Here is a 25,889-nt window from a genome sequence, read left to right as displayed (position 1 = left end):
GACGAGCTGGCAGCCATGCGCCGTGGCTGCCAGACGTTTCCCCGGCGGCGGCTCGCCGATGCCCTCGATGTAGGGGGCATCGTCAGCACTGGGAAGTTTCCGCCCTCGATGTGCGCGAGGATGTTCGCCAGCGTCCTCTCCGGCGCGCTCCACCACCGTCGGCGGCCCGCGGCGTTGTTGCGCGGAGGCGGAGGCGGCGGGCCGTCGTAGGCCGCCAGCTCCCGCTCCCACCGCCGGAGAAAGTAGGAGTTCCACCGCGTGTAGTTGTCGGGGTGGTGGCGCGGGTCGGCGCGCTCCTCGTCCGTCATAGTCATCCGCGCCTCCTCGATGGCGACGTCGAGGGCGTGGCCCCGAGGCGGCGGCGGGATTGGTACGCCGCCACGACTCAGCCGCCACCCGCCGCCGGGAGGCCTCGTGTCCGGCGGGCAGGGGTACCCCGCCTGGTGGAGGAGGTGCCCCTCCCACGCGTGGAGCGAGCGGCGGGGGAAGCCATTGTTGGCTGCGCCGTCGTCGTCGGAGAACGCCATCGGGAAAGTGGACGGAGAGTGGAGGGAGATGAGGGCAGGGGTACGCGTCGCGGCGAGCGGAGCGGCCTATATAGGTGCGGCTGGCGCGGGGGATTAATGCCGCGTGGAATGCGACGCGTCCGCGGCGAGCTGACCGGCGGCAGCCTTTACTGCGCGCGGAAGACGATGCGTGCGCGGAAGACAATGCGCGTGTCGCTGACCGGTCGGGGGCCACCTCCGCGGCGAAGACGAAACGAAAGCGCGGGAGAGATTTCTCGCCGTTTCGCGCGCTTTCGCTTCGTCCGGAGTTCCCGAGCGCTCCCCGGTAGGCCGGGGCTGGCGTGGGCTCGCCGGATGGATGAAAGCCCAAATCCGGGGGAAAAGGAGGAACCGGGTGCGCGGCTGGGCCATTTTTCGCCATCCGGATGTAAAAATGGCTCGCCGGGGATCTGTTCGGGGGACGAGTGGAGATGCTCTAAACCACTGTTTTTCAGGATGGCTCGCCTTGATTTGATACTACAAGTGATAATATTTTACGTCTAGCCTTTTTGTTTCGTAGGCATATGACATGATACTGAAAATAGAAGGACAGCCATGTAGCACTTCATAAAAAAAAAGGAGCCCATGCATAAGATTGCCCGCTCCCGGCCATGAGCAAGCTCCTTTCCTCACCATGTGCTACCTTTGAGGAAGGTATGCTTTAAAATTGATGGGCACTAATGGTGCAAAGTCGGGGGGGGGGGGGAATAAATCCTATACGTAGACCACGTCCCACATCCTACACGTACCAAAGCATATTGCGAACTGGTACCAGGGATGCCCGTTGATTTCAGATGAGTGGTGTCAGATTTGGTCCACCATCGGGTCGCACGAGAAGGGGTCGTATAGGACTTATTTCCGAGGGGGGTGGGGGTATGCCTCTTTCGAGGATGGAAGAAACGAGCAAGAAACGAGCGAAATAAATCCTATACGACCCACTGCTCGACCCGGTGGTAGACCACGTCCCACATCCTACACGTACCAAAGCATATTGCGTACTGGTACTAGGGATGCCGGTTGATTTCAGATGAGTTGTGTCAGATTTGGTCCACCATCGGGTCGCACGAAAGAAACGAGCAAGATACTCTTTTCCTTTACAATGCAACAAGATGGCTTGGCTAGCAGTTGCTTACTGAATTAGGATAAGTTGAACTTATTCAAGAACATATTGTGCAGAAGTAACTATGCAGAAACTAGTGTCAAGTTGGGTAGTAATCTAAACAAATCCTAAAATACTAAGAAAAATATTTTACACTTACCCAGGGATTTGGTTACCGAGTGAAATACCGCGGTTACCGGAATTCTCAACCCCCTCCGTTAAATAAACTTATTGGCCAAAAAAACTCAGTCCATTTGAATTTGATTTGAATTGAGGTTGTTTGATTAGTCCGACCTAAACCATACGTGTTCCCTCACCAACTTATGTGTCCGAGTCATTCATTTTCTTCTCTTCTAAACCATATTTTTTAAATATTTAGATATTTTTCATATTAAAATTCAAATTTTGTTTGAGAATTTCATTCGGTATTTGACTGGTTATCTTTGGTAACCGTGGTTACCGGGAATCTTAGTCGCCTCCGAGATTTTTTCAAACCGGTATCCAAAACCTTGCACTTACCACAAAACAGGTCATACAACTATCTTCTTATCTAAAGATAACCACGATGATGGTTTTTTTGTTATGGATTTAATTTTGAACCTCTTTTCTACAAATAATCCCAAAACTAGATAGTCAAACAACAAAACATGTAATAACAGTTAGATTGCAAGAATCAACACGATCAAATGATGATGAGATAACTTCACTCCCGAAAGCCCTTTCAAAAGAAAAAAAAAAACTTCACTGCCAAAATATTTGCAACAGTTTCCATTTCCATGTAATATGTGAAGAATCTGCATTCATGTATATCTTTAGTTCTCGTGCAAGATGCATCTGATTCCTTTTCTACTTGTGTACCGATAATGCAATACTCTTCAAATAAAAAATGAAATACTCTTATCACAGCGTGCACCTCTTGGTCGGAGTTACAATTAACTCATTCGCCAATTCAACCTCGACAAATGTGGATAGATTTGCTCATAAGCCTAAATAGGTCATGCTACTATCTTCTTATCCAAAGATAACCGTGATAATGTTTTTATTGATATGGATTTAATTTTTAACCTCTTTTGTACAAATAATCCCAAAACGTGAAAGTCAAACAACAAAACATGTAATAACAGTTAGATTGGAAGAACCAACACGATGAAATGATGATGAGATAACTTCACTGCCGAAAGCCCTTTCAAAAAAAACTTCACTGCCAAAATATTTGCAACAGTTTCCATTTCCATGTAATATGTGAAGAATCTACATTCATGTATATCTTTGTTTTTCGTGCAAGATGCATCTGATTCCTTTTCTACTTGTGTACCGATAATGCAATACTCTTCAAAAAAAAATGAAATACTCTTATCACAGCATGCACCTCTCGGTCGGAGTTACAATGAACTCATTTGCCAATTCAACCTCGACAAATGTGGCTAGATTTGCTCATAAGACTAAATTCACTCCGGCTGTCTTCTCTGCTAAGTGCAAGAATGGGGATAACAAACACATTGGTGCTAAATATGCAAGAAACGAGAATACAGTAGGACTCGTTGTCACCATGATTGAAGCTACCCTCCAAACCACACATACTCAGGAGCATATTTGCGCAGCATATATCGACAGCTACGCCCTTCTCAAAAAGATCTAGCTTTCCCAGCTTTCCGGTCCTCATTTCGGTATATATCCCCGTAGCCGTACCTGCAGGTAGGATGGAGCATCAGGACACTGATCTTGTATGTACAGATCATCGTGATGCGACGGTACACGACAGGCATGCAGTCGATAGGTTTTAGATGCTGAAACATCTACACCACCCAGCTGCAGTGCAGTGCTGCCGCTCTCGTCGACCCATGGACATGAGAACCTGATACCTTTTCCATGTCGACTGGCCAGGCAAAGGGAGCTCCGTCGATCGGGTGATGAGTGCACGCACGCACAGGGAACTAGCTACCGGCTGGCTGGTAGATCAGTGCCGTGCCATGGAGTAGCTAAGCTAGCTAGTGGGATCTATCTATTCCTATTCTCGCCTGTACATGGTCCATTTCTGCGACTGCGATCGATCTCCTGGCTAAGACGAGGTACGGATCCAATGATTCGGTGTCTGGTTGTGGAGGTAAAACAGGAGAGGGTTTTTGGATAGTGGGAGCTTTTCCCAATTTATGCAGGAAATGGACTGATGCCTTCTAAATTCATGTGATCCATCCTTCCAACTGGTAATGAACTGAAGAACGATAGAACGTACTGCAGTTCATGCTGGAATCGAGGAACGAGGCTAAGGACTAGCTAGAAATAGACTGCACCTGATTTAAGTAATTCTTCCTATGATTCTGCTTGGTATCAGCGCTGCCTCTGGCTGCTTTAAATTATTAACAGTACAAAATACACTAAGTGTAAAAGGAGTAGACTGGGACATGGATTCCTCCTCGAAATAGGCTTTCGCCCCGCTTTATAAATAAAGAAACTGGGACATGGATTCTCCTACGCTTGATTACTCTACACCAAGTACGATCAGGCTGGAATATTTAAGATGGCGGTAAGTTCCGCAAAAAGGTTGCAAAGATCAGGGAAGAGCATGACTGCATACTTTATCATATTCCTGCTAAGGTATTGCATTGGTGGACACATAATGTTATATTCCCGCCCTCTTTAATTTGTACTCCACATCCTACAAGCGCAACTTTATACCGGTAGCAGAACTGTCATGTGGTGCTTGTCTGATTCTCGTCAGCTCATTTCAGCCGACGTTGCACAAAATGAAAGGCGCTTTTGGATGGCTTTGGCGTTGCGCTCGTTAGTAAGAACAATTGTCATTACCTTTCTAAACCAGTCTTGGGGGAACCAACAACCACCACCCGACAAGATAGAGAAGTACACATGATTGGACAGATGCAAATTTGTAATTAAGCGCAATTCCATGATCTTGTAAACTTAAATCGATATTTGAGTTCTGCTAGCCTCATGTACTGTGCCAAATTCTACTATTGATATCATTTATATAGGTCCCTTAGCTAGCAAATGATTGAAGTGAGTCAAACATGTACATGTTACAGATGGACTTACATAATCCATGTAAAATAGATGTCAACGTGGTGAAAACAAAATAAAACAAGCAAAGGAACAATGATCCGTACGAACCTTGTAGATAAAATATTACTTTCTGAAGTAATGCTATTTGCAAAATAGCATGTTATATCGTGCTAAAACGTCATAGAGTTAGAGCACTATTTTTTCTAGCCTATTGGCCCAAGAACCTGAAATTTTCTCCTTTAGAAAAGAAGAAGTTGCCAAGGTTATTTCCCATTTTGAAAAAATAAAAGAGGAAGTTGTTTTCTATTGTTGTGGCGATGAACTGCAATATGTTGGTTACTCTTCTAAATCGGAAGATAATATCGCTAATGCTGATGATCCTTTATAAATATTTTTACTATGTTGTTTCCTATTGGATTGTTGATGTTAGGCTCTAAAAAATGGAGAACTATTTTCGTAGATGGTTATGTATGTATGATTCTCTCGGGTTTGAAATATATCATTTATTTTTGCTGAAATCCTTTGTTTTTAGGCTATATCCAGATTTTTTTAAACTCGGTTTTAAATAGAGCACGCTATTAGCACGATATATGTGTATAGAATTTGGATTAGGCTGCCGTAATTTCATTTAGCACGATATTTTCAACTTGGTATCAATTAATGGTCTATTTGCTTGGCTCCTTATTCAATGCAGCGTGCCTACTTTGAGAATGTGGAGCTTTTGGAGAACTCACGTTTTCGATTTAATGTGAATCTATAGTGGGACATGATGGTGTTTTAGTCCTTTTTGGGGGATCGATGGTGACCATGCCTGGACTGCTTCAAATAATGCAAACCACTTTGCATATCCACCATAAACAAGATAAGATTTTCCCTAAGATACTTGAAAACTATTGCTCGTCGCAAACCTAAGAACTCAAGCATTTGTGGCAAATCCCCATAAGCACAAGAAATGAAAGTGAAGTCAAGTCAACATCACAAGGTAGCATCATATTTTGGCTAAGTGTGCCTTCCTTTTACTAAAAAGATGTTGGTTTGTCTCCTAAATATTTAGAGGGACATAAATCGCATCACTAGTCCCCGTGTAATCATGGAGAGGAAAACCACATGTGTCTTTTAAAATTTTGAAATACATATAACGATTTGGGTGGATGTGGTTTAGGATTCTTTGGCTTGACTTGATTTTCCAATGTAGTTGGTTCGGATGAGAAGCTTCACAAATTTCTTACCTAAGGTAGAGTTATGTTGAGAAGTCTTTTTTTTAATGTGGTGATGATAATATCTTTGTTCTGCTTAACTCCACTTGGATTTATCAACACAAATGTTATGGGAAAGCAACTACATGAAGAATGTAGCATCTTGTTGATTTCAAAACTATCATCGCACAAAATTCTCTCTTGTAATGTAATAGACCAAAAGCTCAAAAGTATGATGCTCCCTCCAAAATGCTAGCCGACGGTTTTAGTAATTTCAACAAAACTGATTAATGTAGGGGACATCTCTAGTATGTGGTCGTCAGTAGGACTATATCCCTCACACTTACAATAGTTTTAAAATAACATAACAACTAAAATATATAAATAAAGTACGTACATATAGGTAAATGTCCCAAATATTTTCATATTTATTGTGTTTACAGTAATGGACCCATAAAACATCATTGATTAACTAAAGAACTATGAACTCTTAAAATAGATAAGGGTAATTTTTGCTTGTTTTAATAAGAAAACAAATATTTTAAATTGTTCATATTTTTTATACATTACAAAATAACTGTATATAGTTCGTTTGTACAATAAGGATTTAGTCTGGAGGAAAATATGTGTTATGGAACTACTATATTTACCATGTTCTAATAAATTGTTGTGAAGTGTGAAGCTTTCAGATTAATTGTATTGTTTACACTTCACAACTATCTAGAGTTTTTGGTGGTAATGACATAATGTTGGAGAAAAAATGTTTGTTAAGAAATTATTGAATGAAGTGTTTGAATTTTTTATTAGAAATATAGATAAATTTTAACATAGAAGGGATGCAGTTATATAGACACGTGACTACTATGTATGGTATTAATGTATGGCAAACTATACAAAATAAAGATTTTCGCATACATTGGCTGCAACTATTCACAAATATCATACTAATCACTAAGGCAGAATATCTAGAATGCTTACATGCTTAAGTAAATATATGGGCTCTAGATGGTTCGGTGTTTATCTATGCCAATACAAAATTAAACGATTGGGTTTGCGCAAACTGACCATCTAATCTAACGTTGCAGCATTAAGTTGAATAGACACAATTCTTAGTTGCACATTTAGTCACTTATTAACACTACAATATTTACTCCCTACAATCCTTTTTTTCAAACTAGGAAGAGTTGAAGTTCTCCTCATTCATTCACAACTTCCCAAAAAACAATCAAAGATGTTTCATTTTATCATGAAAAAATGGTTCATCTAATGGGTAAAATATACATTGCACGTCTACAAGTGCGTGTAGCCATAAAGATGTTGGTTTTTTTCCTTGCCCTCTGATATTGTATCGAGTTTTACTTTTCAGATATTTCAAACATGTTCAGCCGGTAGCTAAAAGAATGATCAAAGAGTTGAAGTGTGTCGGCAAGTGATGTTGCAAAGATTATGAATTCATGTGAAATAGATTACAACATGGCAAAATCACATATCCATAAACCATGATAGATACAAACAGCGAAAGAAAATTTCTCCAAATCAAATTATTTGTTGAAGACAACTCAATAGACCTATTATTGTCCTACCGCCAATATTGAGCGAACTTATCCAGAGTGAAAGGTTTTTGGACAAATAAAAAAATGTGGCAACTTATTTTAACTTGTTTTGCTGATAGTTTTCATCGACCGTCCCCTGAAAAATGACGGGCGCTGTGGGAATCCAAATCTCGTTCTCTCATTATAATTTCCCTAAATCTCATGTTTTCAGTCTCTTCAGTTCATAACACCATGAGATGAAAAGTATTTTCAGCCAATGATTATTGTACAGAGCAAGGCAGGCTTTATACGTTACGAAATCAACGGAATCTAGCCAAAGGCACTAACGAGTGAGCTGATATATATATATCTGTCCCACATTTCAGAATCTCCATTCCTCTCCTCTCTGGAAACCTTCAAGCGTCCCACATCCTCTATTCCAGACTCAACGCAATCCTGAAGGCAATCTCATCGTCATCATCGCCCTGCAATCTCAGTCTCCATCAGCCTTCTGACTTTTTCTCGCAGAATCGTTGTGCAAGCTCATGTGAGGCGTAACATTAACAGAGTAGACACACGGGTACGGTATGATCGATATCCGGAGCAGTGCGGTGCTGTCGTCCGGGAAAACGAAAGTTGAAAGAGAGCCGTTGCCCTGCGCTTTCCAAGGGTGGCTGGGATTCGCCGGCACGAGGCGACGGCCGGCCACCGCTGCTTTATAGCCAGGCCGCTCACCGGCCGGCCGTGGGGTGGGGACCCGGGCGTCGCAAAAAGATCGGCGCGCGGGAGAAAGGCCGAAAACTACCGGAAAAGGCCCGTCCGCTATGGTGGTAGGCAGGATAAACCTTCAATCATTTGAGCCGTGGACGCACAATCTCCGGAGGGGATCGGGTGGGGCGGCGGATAGATGGCCGGCGGTAAGTGGTGGGGTTTTGGCTTCTCCAGGAAATGGACGTCGGGAAGTGGCGGGGCCTGTCACCGGCGCGTGTCGGGCGGTGGCCGTCGCCCGTCGCAGCCCGAGGGATTTGCAGTTTGGACAGTAGCGGCCAGATGAGGTTCAAGCTCAAGTCCACGGACCAGTGTAGATCCTGCGCTGGGAAACAATGTCAAAATGCAGCAGTGTGACAAGGAGCTGGGCGGCTACTTGTTTTTCGAGGGGTGCTCGTGTCAGGGTTCAACTCTGAAGCATGCAAAATGCCACAATGCTTCAAGACATGTTTGGTTCGTAGTATTCTAAAAACACAGGAATAGGAAAAACGCGGTAGCACTCGCCAGCCAGTTTTTGGTTTTTCTAGTTTTTGGTTTTTCTTAAAATTGACCTTTATCCCGCTTTATAAATATATCATCCACCATGACAGGGGTTTGTCTTGAAAAATAATTTTGAAAAGGCATATGACAAAGTGAAGTGGAATTTTTTGATAGACTATTGCAGGCAAAAAGGTTGTAGTGACAGGTGAATTGTCTGGATCAAAGAAACTGTTACAAAAGGAATTTTCAGTGTTAAAATTAATGATGTTGTGGGACCATATTTTGGCAGTTTCAAGGATGTTAGATAGGGGGATCCTTTTGCTCCTTTCCTGTTTAACATGGCTGCTAACAGTTTGTCCAAGATGATTGTTTCTGCAGAGGAGTGGGCTGCTCAAAGGACTAGCTGAGAATTTGGTGGAACATGGAGTGGATATCTTACAATATGCAGATGATACAATTCTCTTGATACAGGATGATGTTGAGGATCAAGAAATTTGAAGTTGCTCTTATACATTTTTTAAATTATGTCTGGACTGAAAATCAATTTTGAGAAAAGTGTCATGCTGATACTTGATGATCCTGACAAATTGCAAGAGTATGTGGACTTGTTTAATTGTCAGAAAGGAAAATGGCCTATTGATTATTTGGGCACTCCTGTTTGTGCTAGAAGATTGTCAGTTGCTGAGCTACAGTTTATTGAAGAAAAAGTGAAGAAAAGAATGCGAGGCTGGCTGGGCGGCTCTATGTCTATTGGTGGAAGATTAATCAAGATTGATGTTTGCTTGTCCAATATAGTTGTATATCAAATGTCTATGAGATTACTTCACACAAAAAATGTTGAAAACATTTCAAGGCCCATCAGGGCTTTCTTTTGGGCTGGTGGTGAAAATAAAAGGAAATACCATTTTGTTAAATGGAGATGGATCTGTAAGCCCAAATGCAAAGGTGGACTTGGTGCGAAGGACCTGTATAAATTCAACATAAGCTTGATGTGTAAGTGGTGGTGGAAATTGGAAAATAAAGAATGACCATGGCAAGAATTTATGAGAAAGAAATACTTGGAAGATTTTAGCATTTAGTATGATCTTCTACATGTCAGAGAAATATACTCGTATGGTAGGAGAATAGATGTTGGGAATGGCTGTAGAACTAGGTTTTTGGGAGATGCTTGGTGTGTCCACTCTCCCCTAAAAGATAAGTTTCCTGGAATATATGAGATTTGCAATGAACAGAATATCTCTATAGCTGCAGCTGCAAATATGGGCTGGAGATTGTCTTTTAGGAGATGGCTCTTTGCTGACCTCTAGGAACAATGATGTGGACTTGTCAGTATATTGAATCAGGGGACGTTGAATTATTCAGTGGACATGCCAAGATGGAAATGGACAAAAAGTGGTCAATTCCCTGTTAAAAGTTTGTACAAACATTTGTGCAAGAATGGAACAGATAGATATCTTTCAGGCACCTATGGAAGAGTAAAATTCCGCTGAAAATTAAATTTTGGTTGTGGCTAATCTGGCACAATGCTATAGCTACAAAAGACAACTTTTTGAAAAGGAGATCCTCTCTGCCAATTTTGTTCCACCCATGAAACCATTCTGCATCTTTTCTTCTCTTGCCCTGCAGCTAAATATGTCTGGAGCATGGTGGGAACTGTTGTTGGTGCACAGACTCGCCATGCATCTTTTGCACAATTCTTTTGGTGGATAGCTCAGTACTCTCAGGCTAGCCGCAATGTCCAGATCGCTGGCATGGCTGCCATCTGTTGGGGGAAAACGCGTAACAAAGCTTGTTTCGAGAAAAATCCTTAAAAATCATGTTGATCTCATTTGTCAATCTGTGGCTTTTATGAAATATTGGGCAGGTTTACACTCTGCAGCCGATATTGTGCAACTCCAACAAGGTGTTGATGCACTTCTCAATCTTGCCCTGAGACCTGACATCAGAAGGAATGCAGATACAAGTGGGGTGCATCGGCTGACGAATCGCTTGGAAGGAGATATGGAGATCGACGGTGATAATGAAGATACAGATGATCTGGGAGCGTGAGACTCTTCACCTAGGTACCTAATGCTTGCAAATGTGGAGCTTTTCGTTTTGCCGTTAGCAGTTCCGTGACTCTTCGTGTTGATCGTTTTGGTTGCTATAGCTCATCCTGATGCAGCAGGAGGAAAACTTCTTAGTTCCTATTCTCGCCGAACACTAGTTGTAGCTTGCGGTGTTCCAGCCACGTGCTTTTCTTTTGTTATAGCCCTTAGTTAGACGGTGCTTCTGGTTCCTGTTTCGATGATGGTTGTAAATATGGCAAAAACCTCTGGCAACATGTTTTTCATTATCGGTGGGTAATGAAAATCGATCTTTGAGGATCGCTTGGAAAAAATCATCCACCATGACCATACAAGAGTTTGGAAACAAGAAAGCGCTAACGCAACAACAAAAAACATGCTCAACAAGAAAGAAAAACGAAAAACAGCTCGTAGAGCGCGGAGATATTAATGGCATAATGACGAAGTGAGATGGCAGCCAACCACTATTGCATCCTCCGAACTTACCTATTTGGTTCACATAAAAAACAGAGTATTTCTAGTAAACATAGTCGTATAAAAGTGAAATGACATGAGAAAGTATAATTATGGTGTTATTATGCCACCGGATACATTAGGGTTTTTTTTCTTTTTGAGCATCGGATACATCGGCTTTGGTGGGCTAGTAATTCTAGGCGTGGTCAGGTTGGCCGAAGACACTGGCTAAGGTAATTGAGGTCCATAACCTCTGCGAGATTAATAAGAGGAATAGTTGTACAGAATGGGCCACGGTCCAGGCTGTAGCCCGGGCAGCTCAGGGCCCAGTTCTGCCCTGTCAACAATACATATTTAGTTTTCTTTTTGCGAATATATCTCTTTTTTTAGCTTCTGCAATAATAGAACCTTCAATTGTTTCAAAACTGGTGTCTTGACATGTGGGATTATGAAGATTGAAGGATGGAGCATCTATGCAAAATTACTACATTTTCACATATTGCATCTACGCCAAAACTATATTGATTGAACGATAGAAATAAGAAATACAAGCCTGATTCACTCTATGTGTCTTCTGTGATAAACCTGGTCGTGTAAAGAAAAATGATAATCTGGATCATGCCACTGAATACCTTTGGGAATTTTAAAATACAAAATGTAAGCGAAATGACACTAACTGTAAAATTTGAATAGAGAAAAGAGTGCTCAGATTACTGATCTGTTCCTATGTCTGCTCTGTATATGATAAATTATTTTGTCTTTTTAGTCATGCACAATTGAAGATACTACGATATTTCCCTTTATATACCTTTCTCTGTCTTCTTGCTATGATCAATTGTAGTATCTTCTCTCTAAAAGAAGTAGTTTCAACTAGTTTCAAGTGGTAACTTTACTAGTAAAATTAAGAGCATAACCATCACCTGAAAATATGGTGACTTATGTACTAAACTAAAGGGCAATCCATCGTCGGGACCAATCGTGTATTGCTGTGTGTAATAAAATTCAGGTCCTACAAGTACAAATCTCTTATGCCCAGCCTAATCTTCTCTCCAAAAGAATAGTACATAATTTGGTTAGTTCAAATGAGCTCATGTGTTTAAACATTACTATTTTTTTCGACTAAAACAATTGTGTATTTTTTGTAGTCGAACTGAATCAGATATACTTCTAAGGAGCATTTCAGTACCAAAATGGAACTTCAAGAAATCTAAGTAAAAGATGATTTAACCCCAGTTTATGTGTGCTGTAGCCTCTAGCAACAAGGTTTCCCATTAGAGTTTGCCCCCTGCATATTTTGTTTGCCTATCTGCCCAGTAGAGAACTTCCTGTTGTTATCGATTGCCATGACCGAATTCCACCAGGCAGCTCCACAGTGGTAATCCTTAAGCCCAGTAAGCCATGCTTACCAATCCTACATGTCTCGTCAGCACTGGCTATGTCATTTCCCGACGTATCCTGATGGACCGCTAACGCTCACATAATTGCATTCCCTTCCTTTGCACGTATGCCTGACCTAAGCGACTAAGGGCACACTGAAGTGTGTGATACATGCAGCAGCCTGAAATGAATGGTTTGGGGCAACATAAGGAAGAAGGCATCGTTCAAGTTGAGGTGCCAGGGCAGCTCTGGTATTATACAGCACGTGAGCAGGATACAGGGAGCAGAACTGGAGCCGTGGATCATGCTGAACGTCCTGTTCAGATTCAGAGGATGCCCAAAAATGCAGAGCAAAGAGATAAACAGGCTGAAATCCCAAGCAATTTGGACAACGGTTTCAGCAGAGTTACCAAATTGGAGAAACCAAACCATATGCTGAGATCACAAAACGGTCATTGGTGTTCAAGAACATTATGAGGAACCCAGGCAGGTTCAGCAACACGGACTGGAGCATAGAAACGACATTTTCAGATTCGGTGGCACCACGACATCAGTGAAGCTGAAACCAAAGCAATTTCGAAAACGTTCTCCGTGATAACTCGATCCAGTGGGGTGAACAAACAATATAATTTGCTGAAATAACAAAAGGACGGCACAGATGTTCAAGAACAGATTTCCCCATTGATATTATGGTTACAAGATGGTTACACCAGCACGAACAAGGAAATCATACTACTACCACATACGACAGGCCACCAAGAACAAACTACCAACACATCCCTACACCTCCAGATCCGACGCAAGGAAAAGGAGCCCCTCAAGCCGCTCTATGCCCTCTCGCCCCTGATGCGGCGCGCGAGCTGGATGTCCTTGGGCATGATGGTGACGCGCTTGGCGTGGATGGCGCAGAGATTCGTATCCTCGAACAGGCCCACGAGGTACGCCTCAGCGGCCTCCTGCAGCGCGGAGACGGCGGAGCTCTGGAACCGCAGGTCCGTCTTGAAGTCCTGCGCGATCTCGCGCACGAGGCGCTGGAAGGGCAGCTTGCGGATGAGCAGCTCCGTGCTCTTCTGGTACTTGCGGATCTCGCGCAGCGCGACGGTGCCGGGCCTGAAGCGGTGCGGCTTCTTCACGCCGCCGGTCGCCGGGGCCGACTTGCGCGCCGCCTTGGTCGCCAGCTGCTTCCGCGGCGCCTTGCCGCCCGTGGACTTCCTCGCCGTCTGCTTCGTGCGGGCCATCGGGAGAGTGGCTGGAGGGGCTAGTAGGCGTCGCCGGTGAGAGAGCTGACGGCGGGATGTGGGATGAGGAAGAGGATGGGGATCGGCGGTCGTTTTAAAGAGCGGCGGCGGCGGCGCGCGAGTCTGGTGAAAATTTGGATTTTTGGCGGTTTTGGTTTTGGGAGGTGGAGAGGTGAGTTTGGTGCGTTGGATTCGGGAGCAGTGGACGGCTACGATTTAGTGCAGGTGAGGCACGCGCGTCGTGGGGAGTGATCCGTGGCGTGGGCGTTCGTGCGTTCTGATTGGTTGGCTACGGCTGTTTGTAGCCAAGGTTGCCGTGGGCTGCGAGGGCGTCTCTTGGGTTCTGAGAGGGCTGGCCATACATGGGCCGTAGTGGCCGGGATCCAGACACGGCAATTCTGGGTCGCACATTTCCAGTCGGCTGGCGGGAAAACCTATACACCGATCAGCTCGGTGGCTACCGGCCACCGCACACCCCTGGTCGGGTATGGGCCAGGCCCATTTATGTCTGTTTAGCTGTTCGTTTTTCCTTTTCTTTTTTCCTTTTCTGGTTTCTTTTTCTGTTTTTCTTTTCTTTTTTCTGTTTTCGGTTTTGTTTATATTTTTTCAAATTCGAAAATTATAATTTTTATAAATTGTTCAAACTGAGAAAATGTTTAAATTTAAAAATGTTTAAATTTGAAATCCGTTCAAATCTGAAAAACCGTTCAAATTTGAAAAACCGTTCAAATTTGAAATTTGTTCAAAAAAATTCAAATGCGAAAATATAAATAAAATGTTTAAATTCAAAAATGTTCAAATTTCAAAACCGTTCAAATCTGAAAACCGTTCAAATTTGAAAACCGTTCAAATTTGAAATCTGTTCAAATTTGAAATCTGTTCAAAATATTTCAAATGCGAAAATATTGAAATTCGAAAAAAATTCAGACTCTGAATTTGTTCAAATTTTCAGAAAGTTTAGATTCAAATTTTGTTCATATTCAGCAAAACACAAATAAAATAGCAGAAGAAAAAAGAAAGAAAGGAGAGAAATGTTACTGGGCCGGCCCAGTGCCTCCCGCCTGAAGTCTGCGGACGATCCGCTTAATGGGCCGAGCCCATATACGCCCTGGAGGGTGTGCGGTGGGTTGCTGCCACCGACCAGCTCGGTAAGTAGGAGCTCCCCGGCTGGCTCAGGCCAACAGAGAGAGAAAAAATCTTGGCAAAAGCTATGGAAGACGCAGGTTCCCTCAAAACTTAGAGTGTTCTTATGGAGACTTGCCCATCAATATCTTCCGACCAGTGATGTCCATTATCAGCGAAACATGTCTGATTCGTCAAACTGTTCAGTACGTGGAACTGTTGATTCTTCAAGACATTCTTTGCTCGACTGCTCAATGGCGAGGTGTGTTTGGGCACTAGCAAATGAGGAGCTCACTGAACATATGTGTGCGTCTGAAGAGCCGTCAGCAAAACAATGGTTATTCTCGATGCTCGAGACTTTGGATCATTCCTCTTTTGTGGAGCTGGTAGTGACAATGTGGGTTTTTTTTTTTTTGAAACGGAGGCAAAAGCTTTGCCCCATCTATTAATTAAGAAGAGAGTGCTCAGTTTCTAGGAGAAAACCGAGCGAAAACCTACAACAACATGGCCAAGAGCACACATACGAGAGAACACCACCAAAAGAACCTCTAAACCAACTAGAACCGACAACCCAAAAGCACAACATTGCAAAGGAGACCCACTAAAAGAACGAGACAACCTAAAAAGAGTCCAACAAATAAGCCTCGGAAACTTCCCTTGTTACGGCTTTCTTCCTTCTTATCCTTCTAATAGATAACTGGTTATGGCAAGGAATTTGCTTGTGTCTTGGCGGGTAAGGCCTCGGAGGACATGATCAAGAGGGTGGAGAAGTCTCTTATGTGGGCTATTTGGTATGCTCGTCGTCGGCTGATCCATGACGGTGAGCATCAGAGCCCGCTCTCAACTATTCTCTTTGTTCGGAGGTTCTTGGACGATCTGGCACAATCTCCAATCCCTCCATGCAACAAGGAGAAGCAACATAATGTTGGTCAAGTACCAAGATGGATACTGCCGCCGGTTGGATATGCAAAACTGAATGTTGATACAGCAACGGCGAAGAACGGAGGAGAGGGAGCCTTGGCAGTGGTTTGTCGTAGCCACTCTGGTGCTTTCCTGGGGGCCTCGGCCCTTGCACTCCAGCATCCACATACCCCGGAGGCCCTAGAAGCAATGGCGCTCAGGACCTGCATCTTCATCGGGTTTGTGTGGCCACAGACTGCCTTGGGGTTGTCAATAACCTGAACTTGTATTACCGAGGAGAATATGGCGCAATCACAAGGGAGATTTTGGAGACAACGCGCCTCTTCTTGGTAGCGTCGTTCAAACATGAATCTAGAACCCCCTTGACGAGGCACACCGTCTTGCTCGTAGTAGTGTTAAAGTAGTTGTTGGGCGGAGGATCTAGCTTCTACAGCCTCCTGCTGATTTATGTATTCCCGTGAACTTGTCAGTTTCTAAATAAAGAGTAGCAGGGTTCTCAAAAAAAAAATTCCACCTCTTGTAGGGTAGGAAAACTTCAAACGTAGGCTGAGGTAGCTCTTTATTTGAAACATTCGGAATTCATGTTTCAAAGCTTTAAAAAATTTGAAATAAAATTCTAGAGATAGCCAAAGATGTATACTATAATGGTGTAAAATCTCAATACAAATTGCTTCATATTCTAGGCTACACAAAAATGATAATTTCTGACAAATTTTATAGTGAATAATGCACATTTTAATACTATAAAGTTTCTCAGAATTTATCAATTTTATGTAGCCTAGAATTTAAATCAGTTTGTATTGAGATTTTACTTCATTGTAGCATTGGACATTGGTTACCTCTAGAATTTTATTTCGATTTTTTTATAAAAAAATGCAATACAAATTTTGAATGTTAGAAAATAAAGAGCTACATGTAGCTCGGTCTACAAAACGCCACTCTTGTAGGGCAGTCTTTTTTTGTTTCGTTTTTGTGAGTGCGTTCAAGGGCAGTTTGTTCAGCTCGTCATACTGTAGCCTGGCCACTACAACACTTCGGCACTAGACCCACACGTTCATTCATCTAAAGGAAACATGTGCCACATTGATGATCTCGCATTCTTGCATAAACTTCCAACATTATGCTAATTCTCACCAAGTACAATAACAAGGGGACAAGTAACACGTAGTATAAACGACAAGACATAGCAATTATTGGCACCATGGCACAGTCGTTCATATGTTGGCAAAAGACACCGAAACTCACGCTGGAACACCTATACATCTGTTGCACTTCAGCACCAGCCTCACAATGGATGATGGCAAAACGCATTAGGAAGTCTTACGAGTTACATATAGATTGCAGTTCAAAAGACTCGATAAAGGATGGGGCCTGCCCTAGATGGCACAAGCTCTTGGGGCTTCAGATGGGGACCAGTTAGTTATCATTTTGCTTGAGCATCTGTAGGATGGTGAGGAACAGGTTGAGGATGTCGAGGTAAAGCTCAACAGACGCCCAGATGTACTCGTCATAAGAGTGGCGCTTGATCAAGTTCTCGGTGTCGTAGATGATGAAGCCTGAGAAGACTAGAGCTCCAAACCCGCCGATCAGGACATTCGATGCAGGTCCAAATGGGAAGAAAACCTGCAACGCAACATTTTGCGGCACAAGGGTTACCAACTAGTAGAGTGCTCAACTTGATTCTTTTCCACGAGTCGGTTAAATGCTCTTTCCAAAGTTCATCATGCACGTTACCTGGATAAAGCTTGTTATGACAAGGATAGTAAGAGCAGAAAACAAGAATGGTCCAAGATAACCAAATTCCTTGCCCTTCTTTGAGGCCCAGAATGTATATGCAGTCAGGGAGACGACCACAGCTGATGTCAGTACCAATGCCTGGAGCACAATTGTTCCTGGAATATGCAAATGAACAAATAAGGAAACTAGTCTATAATGCAACAAAACAATGAAGGCAACTTTACAAGAACAAACCTTCAGTGTTTGCACATGCCACGCCGATGCTGAAGCTCAAGCATAGAGTGAACAAGCCCAGGAAAACCAAGTTGTGCGGGTGCCTGTGCTGGTAGTGATACAATGGGATCATCACTGCAATAAATATCACAAAATTTGCTGTCAGGTACAGAATATTGGTTTGGCTTTCTGATAGGAAATAACAGCAATGAACTGCCTTCCGATCGATTCTCTCAGAACTCAAAAGAGGGTTCAGGGGGAGGGGGGGTGAGAGTGGTTAAGTATAATTAATTGATGTTGCTGCCTGTTAGAAACACTAAAGTAGACATGATCACATTAACACGGGAAGAATTTTATTATCTTGCACTCTCTGGCCTGAGACTTGAGACTTCTGCTGAATTGTTTCTCCATATCCTACTGAACTAATCATGAAGAAATTATCATATATGTGTCTATTTGACCAGTACAAAAACAGAAACATATAATTCAGCTAGCATAAATAACTTACTATTCGATAATGGAAACTTTACCAGAAATCAGTTTGCTCAGAACAGAAAAAATATAAACAAAAGAATGTTCACAACTTATGTATCTAAGACCAAAGTTGGTTAGTGAGAGACCACCACACCTTGAACTTGAAGTGCTATTACTGAAAGTGGCTTAGTAACTTACAAATATAATATTTGTGGGCAATATAGAATTTGGGAGAAATACACAGTGGGCAAATGAGTTCTAAATGAATAACAGCTTGTTTGGACCTTGCTAAGGGTTTTGTTACCACTAGCTTGAACTTTCAAATGCTGAAAGAAACTAGGCGGCTGAACAATAAGTGATATCACATAGCAACCGGCAACCACTATAACACCACAAAAAATGGAGCAATATCAGGTAAGTTAGAGCCGATTTTATTGCAGTCCATTAAATACAACTATACAAGACTAGCTCTACTTGCATCGTATCCACGCAAACTATCAAAACAAACTTGTAAACTAAAACTATTCTTAGTTTCTAGTTGCTCTCACTTCCAACAGGGCCAACACTATCAGAACCATAGTCAAGTAACAAGGTCCCCTCCTCACTTTCATTTGAGTCAAAAGTGTCAAACACTCTCTCCTTTTGTTCAGCCAATTAGCTTGTTGGCGAAGCTAATATGTATGTTTTATCAAGGAAGTAAAAAAATTGAATAAAAATGATTTTGACCGCTATGAAGGCCCTTATTGCACCGAAGGCACGCTAAACTCCTATCAAGTCCTACTAGACCTTGGCATTTGATGTGAATTCATACAGCAGCTGCCTTGAGTAGTGGCCACCATCAAGGTCATAAGACAACCTCCACTTAGAACAGCGGTCCAGCTATGTCGTGCCGGCTACACTCCAGACTCAACTACACATTACTCTGTTGTCTGAAGAAACTCTGATATCTTCAAGTCACATGTTGTGCAAATAAACCATGGCTGCATATAATCTCGCCACACACAAATACAATCAAACTAAATCCACATATGATATTATTATTAAGGGCATGTAAAAAAATTCAGCAATTTTACTTATTGGATGAATATTACGATGGATTCATTGCTTACTGATTACGATCGGCTCCATCCCAACTCGCATTTCAATAGCAAAAAATCACACAGTGTAACCAAAATCCACAGAATCAAGCTATTCCATCACGAACTAGCTAGATCTGGGTATCCTACTTGACAACAAAACATCAGATTCAACCGACGGGTCAAGCGAACCCTTAATTAGGGTGGGGTCAACGAATTCCTCGATATTTCCAGATTCAACACAGAAGGACCCACATAAAGCACCCAGGATGAGGCCAATCAGATGGGTGAGCAGACTAGAGCACTTACAGATGAAGGGGACGACGGCAAGCAGGAGCGCGAGGACCGGGTTGGAGGATAGCGTGGCGTTGAGGGTGGGGTGGAAGACGGTGACGGCGGAGACGACGGTGGTGAGGAGCAGCTGCGCGCAGAGGATGCCGTAGACCTTGCGGATGAAGCCCCAGCGGAGGGCGTTCTCGCCGCGCGAGATCCCCGGGTAGAGCGTCTCCCCGTTGCCCGCCTCCAGGTCCACGAACGACGCCTCCACCTTCTCCTTCATCTCCGGCGCCCGGCGGTACCCCGACGGCGCTAGCGGCTGCATCTCCGACGCCGACGCCATCTCGTTCTCTGGGTGGGGGATTGGGGAATTTCGGTTGGGACGCGGTTTGGTGGTCGATGTGGGACGAATTGGGGGACTTTGGGATATATAGATTTTTCTTGTTTTTTTTCGGAGAGAAAATGGGGTTATGTGTATATCTGCCCAATAGCGCTAGGCGTACTCGGATGGTGCCAAACATTTTTTTTCTGGCATCTGACGTGTGGGGCCAATTTTGCGTACCCGTAGAACATGAAAAATTGTGTGCATACCATTTGTCGCATGGTGTTTTATGAACTTAACTGAACCTAGATGGGTTGGTATGGTACAAAATTCATGTTGGTGTGTGTATGAGTGCGCATAAGGTAAATGGTGATATGGACAATAATGGCTCTACATCATTGTAATGTTAAATTAATGAATCTGAGGAGCAAGCCAGCACATAACAAGGTAACCTGAGATTGGGTGGTTTAGGAGGGTGGTTGTACCCATAACCCACCAGAGTTCAAACCCCGGATTTGATATATGTGTGTCTCATAAAGACGAAATATTCATTCAGTGGGAGGCGACGTTCCCGTCAACAGCGAGGCGCATGTGGTGACTTCGTCAATTTTAGGATCCAATCCGCCGGCTCAGTCTTTCGAAGGTGCTCATAGGGGTAGGCTGTGCGTGTGTGCATTCATAGGGGTGAGTGTATGCGCGTGTATGTGAGCGTCTACGTTTGTAATGTGTTTCTCAAAACAAAACAAAAAACAAAAAAATAGGTACTCCTACTCCTACCTCAAGAGTTAATCATAGCCTCGCAATACCTAGCATTCCCTTTCTCTTTCGAGCCATAGCCTTGTCACTAGATCCTCTAACGACGAAATGCAGCCAGAAAGCAAGAGATGTGAAATGAAAGAATGATGTCATGCAATTCCACATTTATGCCGTTAGTAATTTATGATACGATTCGGAGAACTCTCTCGTGGCCAAAAGGTACAACATGCACCCGAGTTCGGGGACTCGCCCCAACTTTATGACTATGGCAGGGTGGCATCTCCCCTTCTGCTCTAGCTAGTTTTTTATGTGATTATGTGTGTGTATATGTGTATACTACTATATTGTACTCATTTGCAAAAAGAAAGAATATAGTGTACTCAATATTATTTTACAAAACAGACCCCTTATGATGGCATTCATGACTTCAGAGGCTACACGTCTGGGACTGATCGACATTATTTTTGAAGTATGTTTGAATGAACATTATAAGAAATAGAAAATATGGATAAATTTCTCTCTGGTGAAATTGATACTCCAGATACCTATATTCCCAACCTCGTGCCCTTCTCGTTGGAATTCTCCTTTAAGAAAAATAACACATGGTAACTCTCCAATCCGTACTTAAGTTTGCTATTCTTTTCTTGTGAAGGCCGTTTGCTCGCGTGAAACTAACCACTAGAGCAAATGCTGCAGGTCTATTATCTCTGAAACGGAGGATTGCCAGGTGGGCGTAGCATTTAGGGAGGGGAGAGTAGAATCAGGGTGCAGGTGGACAAGTCCATGGACCCGGTAGATGCAGAGAACTGGTTGACCGTGGACTTTCGGGTCAAATCCCAAGCTCTCAGCGATGAAGTTGACGCGAAAATGGGTGCGGTTGTACGAGCCACTGACCCGCCGTTAGGCCGCGCGCCACCGATCCGGTCGATCGCAACTTAGCAGACATCAGCTAAGTTATCGATCCCGTTGATGTCCATAAAAAAGACGGTAAGCAAACAGTTGGTTTTCAAACAACAAAAATACGACAGTAATTCGCCCAAATCAACTCAGCAAACGCAATTCCAGCACCCATGAAATACACAAGATAGCAAACTAACATAAAAGTATACCTGCCACGCGGTGAAATTGCATCGCATCTGACAAAATTGGTTGATTGGACAAGTAGTTGCAGATGCCAAACTTGTGGCATGGCAGGATTCTTGCATACAGTAGCAGGTAAGAATAACTCGACATAGAATGTGTTGAAAGACATATCAAATAACTCAAACAGCAGATAACTCATAAAATCATTGGTGTGTTCAATGGTATAACAGCAGATAACTCATAAACCATTGGTGTGTTCAATGGTATGTTCATCCATATTCATGTCATCATTAGCAGAAGGTATGGAACCTGAAAAATCTGACCCTCCATACCAGGCATGTATGTTGAGTGACTACCCTCCTACAAATAGGGCTTAAAGAGTCTGACAAAATTCTCCTAAACTACATATTAGAGTGCAACCATGATCAGTTCACTAGTGACAAGATCGTTGCCAAATGAGAAATGGCAGTGGAGATGTGAAGGGGGGAAAATACAAGATCCTATGCCTGCTTTTTGTCTTGGTTTGCAACTGCCTGTTTCTGCCGCTTCTCCCACGCTGGCATCTTGCCTGGGAATTGCCATCGCAAAAACCGCTCCCATCCATAACAACCACAGAACATAAGCATAGCCCAGAGCATCAGTTTGCCCCTCATTCCTTCAGGCAAGGGTTCAAGCTTCATATAGTCATTCAGATCCCTGAACATATCCGATGTGATCACTGTGAAGAAAGCAACAGCCGCATAGAGGGCATACTTGAAAGGCTTGTTCTCAGATATGCTCTGGTTAAATGGGTGGCCCATATAGTTCACAGCAAATGTCGCCACTTGGATCATCATGTTCACCATGTATGAAACTGTGTTGACAAGGTTTGGATGGAACTCCGAATCAGGCTCAATGCATTCCTCTGGCATATACTTGGCTGCTTCGTTGACAGCTGACATCAAAAAGAACAAGTGCATGGCAAACTGACCAAGAATGGAAAGGAAGACATATGCACAGAAGATGTTAGGATGAGGGCGCTCTGCAGACAGTGCTTGAAGTGGACGAGCATGGGAAATGAAGAGGAAGAAAGCCGCAGTGAAGACACCACTAATAGTAGCTTGAACATCACCCAGTTTGACACCATCCAAGTACATTACACTCAGAACGTATGCTGTTGCAAGGCAGTTGAGTCCAAGAATCTTGAACATCTGGAGTGTAGTGACTAGGGTGCTTCTCCCCTGGCGGATAATATCAAGCGTGGGGGCAACAGAGGCATGCTTTGCTGTGAAAGGTGAGGCCATGGAAGCATCACCAAGCTGTACAACCGGTGCTCGGCCATCACCTTCTTCTTTCATTTCATCTAACATCTTCTGCAACTTTTCTCGCTGTTTCTCAGCGGCAGTCAAGGGGCGGCTGCTGGATGCTTTAGTGGAACTGCTGGCTGGTGGAACCAATTGTGATGATGACTCGTTAGCAGGTTTCGGTTTTTTCAACTTCCCTGATTTGCTATCAAGTTTGGATGACTGAGATTTCGAGTCAGCTTTCTGTGCCGGTTCTGCATTTAACAGAGCTATGCCAACATGTGCCTGAAAATTTAGAATTTTCAATCATATATTGTCATAAGGTGTAAAACATACTCCCTCCGTCTAAAAATAGGTGTCTCAATTTTTTCTAGATACGGATGTATCTATAAATAAAGTGTGTCTAAGTACATCTGTATCTAGACAAAACTAAGACACCTATGTTTAGACGGAGGTATCCTATGTTTCATTGGCAACTTTAAAGAATCAGTAGAAGAAAAATAATAGCTAACAGAAAAGGTAGATAGGACTGCCCCAAGTCCAGAAATTTATCAAAGAACTCTTGAGTGGATTAAAACCGAGCTTGCAGAACTATATATTACACAATAATCGCAGAGGGAATCAAATGTCGGGCTAGTATAGGTCAACCTACTAAAAAACAATCAAATGGAGTGCTTGTGGCTCAAGTGTGTCCTATATGTTCAATATGCTACGCTTCTCATACCCCGCCAATTCAAATAAGTGCAAAACTGTTCAATTCAATTTTACAAGCAGATAGGAAATAATAGTACCATGGCACCTTTTCATGTCAAGTATTAGTCCCATAGATAAGCATTAAGTGCATTACAACTTGCAGTCAGAACCACACAAAAAATTAAATTCAGTGCTCTTTTCATAAGGTTTCTCACTAAATGGACATTTCGTAACAATGTTTCTTTTCTTTTTTGGTCCTCAAGTCCCAAATGGAAGCAAATTTACAACTAACACTTAGTAGTTACTCCAACCACTAATGGGCTGGGGTAGTACAGTTAAACTTGGCTAACCAAGACACAACCAAAACAAAAATGTTTCAGTGTTTTAGATTCAGTGATTCCATTTTATGTGATTCATTCATTCAGCTTCCATGATGTAGAAGCCAAAACATGTTTTCGGCAAATAATCTAATCTAATGAGTGCATGACTAATTGTTTTTGTGTGGAATGAGCATGTATACATAAAAGATAGTTGTAGTAACAGATATCAGACCAGCATCACCAGACAAGTTAAAGATAAAGTCAATCACTAGTATGAGTTTCATACTCAGCTTCCTTTCTATGAATCATAGGGAAGGGAATATATGCATAAAAGACAATGTCGTAATAAGCATATCAGATTGAGATCACAGCTATGTTCAAAATCAAGTCAATCATTGGCATGAGTTAGTCATAGCTGCGACTTATTCATGCAGTCATCATGCCAATTATTTAATAATGAGCACAATCATGCACATTAAATAATAATGAAGAATATGAACATATTAAACAGGATTTAAGCCAGGTACTGACCTGTTTCAGTGCACCAACATCATTGGTTCCATCTCCACACATCAGTGTCACCCTCCCAACAGTCTTAAATGTTGTTAGTACAAGTTCTTTTTGTTCTGGAGCAACACGTGCAAAAACCTGAAACAATGACATGTAGTTAGTTATAGGAGTCATCAAACATGCAAACAAGGGCATTCATGTTTGAGAAGATCTGTGTTCTCACTTACCTTGACATGAGGAATGACTTGGAGGACAGCTTCAGTTCTTTGTAACATTTCAAAACAGTCACCACTAATGCAAAGATCATGCGATTCTGATAACTCTTTAACCTCCTCAGCTCTACAAAATAATAATGCAAGGCATGAGAAATGTCACCAAACAAGATACTCCCTCCTTGCCACAATGTAGTGCATATATAAGTTTTTCTGAAGTCAAACGCTGTAAAGTTTGACAAGTTTATTGAGAAAATTATCTATACCTACAATACCAAATGTATACCATATGAAAATATACATCATGATCAATCCAATGGTATTGATTTGGTATTGTACATGTTGACATGTTTTTCTACATACTTGGTCAAACTTTACATCATTTGACTTCTAAAAAAACTTATATGCACCACATAGTTCTCACAATAAGGAAGATGGAGTCATGAAGACTTTGTTGCATAGCACCCAGTCATATGTTTATTGGGACATATCGTTTGACTTTGTTACATATTTCTCAAATTTGGCATCATTTTGGTTGGATATGCACGTCCTAAACAGGAAATCAAAAGATCCTTCTTTTTTGTTTTTTTTTCTAATAAAGAATATGATCTGCCTTGTAACACCAAGGCATGAAACATAGGTCTTAGCAGAAAACTAGCAATCTGTATCTTTCTGTGGAAAGACGTGATAACTCTGAATAGCAAGAATCTCTGCCTGAGTACTAATTTACAAATTATAGAAAACTGGTTACGATAACTAAGCACTCTATCACAGTGTAAGCCATTGCATAAAAAATAATTACCTGTATGGAGCTCTGTCAGTTTCATCAGGGGATACCCACTCAAATCCACTAGTCTTCATCCGTGTTAAAATTAGAACCGGCTTGGAACAAATATTTACTTGGCTAGCAACATGGCAAGCAGTCAACGATTGGTCCCCAGTGATCATAACCTAACACATCAGGAAAGTGGTGAGCACTTCAATCAAACAAAACATAATAAGATTATTGCAGTTCTTCACAGGTTTTTGCTACTAATAAATCAGAAAGTACGTAAGCCTTGGGCAACATAATGACCAGTACAGAGGCACTTGTGTGATTGTGTGTACTGGTTATATTAC

At 42.5% G+C, this 25,889-nt stretch overlaps 3 protein-coding genes across 3 annotated transcripts; all 3 read right to left on the bottom strand.

The window, feature by feature from the left end:
- Positions 1-13,361: 13,361 nt before the first annotated feature.
- Positions 13,362-13,775, bottom strand: LOC124706587 (histone H3.2). The gene has a single exon (XM_047238247.1). It carries the CDS (start codon positions 13,770-13,772, stop codon positions 13,362-13,364), a length of 411 nt encoding a protein of 136 aa, XP_047094203.1. The 5' UTR covers positions 13,773-13,775.
- A 3,205-nt stretch (positions 13,776-16,980) lies between these two features.
- Positions 16,981-19,994, bottom strand: LOC124706586 (BI1-like protein). Its single transcript, XM_047238246.1, has 4 exons — positions 19,625-19,994; positions 17,787-17,900; positions 17,550-17,707; positions 16,981-17,438 (listed from the first exon to the last, which is right to left on the bottom strand). Exons 1-4 carry the CDS (start codon positions 19,932-19,934, stop codon positions 17,232-17,234), a joined length of 789 nt encoding a protein of 262 aa, XP_047094202.1. The 5' UTR covers positions 19,935-19,994; the 3' UTR covers positions 16,981-17,231.
- A 1,933-nt stretch (positions 19,995-21,927) lies between these two features.
- Positions 21,928-25,744, bottom strand: LOC124706585 (probable manganese-transporting ATPase PDR2). The gene is made up of 4 exons (XM_047238245.1): positions 25,573-25,744; positions 24,786-24,897; positions 24,580-24,696; positions 21,928-23,320 (listed from the first exon to the last, which is right to left on the bottom strand). Exons 1-4 carry the CDS (start codon positions 25,716-25,718, stop codon positions 22,253-22,255), a joined length of 1,443 nt encoding a protein of 480 aa, XP_047094201.1. The 5' UTR covers positions 25,719-25,744; the 3' UTR covers positions 21,928-22,252.
- Between the last annotated feature and the right edge of the window lie 145 nt (positions 25,745-25,889).

This window comes from Lolium rigidum, chromosome 4 (assembly GCF_022539505.1).
Source record: "Lolium rigidum isolate FL_2022 chromosome 4, APGP_CSIRO_Lrig_0.1, whole genome shotgun sequence".
Lineage (NCBI taxonomy): Eukaryota > Viridiplantae > Streptophyta > Magnoliopsida > Poales > Poaceae > Lolium > Lolium rigidum.
The sequence above is the reverse complement of the archived record's forward strand: the minus strand, read 5'-3'. Positions and strand labels throughout refer to the sequence as shown.

Bases quoted from the DNA above. Each gene is read 5' to 3' on its own strand.
- LOC124706587 (XM_047238247.1), bottom strand. From the start codon at position 13,772: ATGGCCCGCACGAAGCAGACGGCGAGGAAGTCCACGGGCGGCAAGGCG.
- LOC124706585 (XM_047238245.1), bottom strand. From the start codon at position 25,718: ATGATCACTGGGGACCAATCGTTGACTGCTTGCCATGTTGCTAGCCAA. The intron at 24,898-25,572 runs GTAATTATTTTT...ATTATTTTGTAG, and splicing joins ACTGACAGAGCTCCATACAG to AGCTGAGGAGGTTAAAGAGT. The intron at 23,321-24,579 runs GTCAGTACCTGG...CTAAATTTTCAG, and splicing joins ATGTTGGTGCACTGAAACAG to GCACATGTTGGCATAGCTCT.
- LOC124706586 (XM_047238246.1), bottom strand. From the start codon at position 19,934: ATGGCGTCGGCGTCGGAGATGCAGCCGCTAGCGCCGTCGGGGTACCGC. The intron at 17,708-17,786 runs GTTTGTTCTTGT...TGCATATTCCAG, and splicing joins GGCATGTGCAAACACTGAAG to GAACAATTGTGCTCCAGGCA. The intron at 17,439-17,549 runs GTAACGTGCATG...GTTGCGTTGCAG, and splicing joins TCATAACAAGCTTTATCCAG to GTTTTCTTCCCATTTGGACC.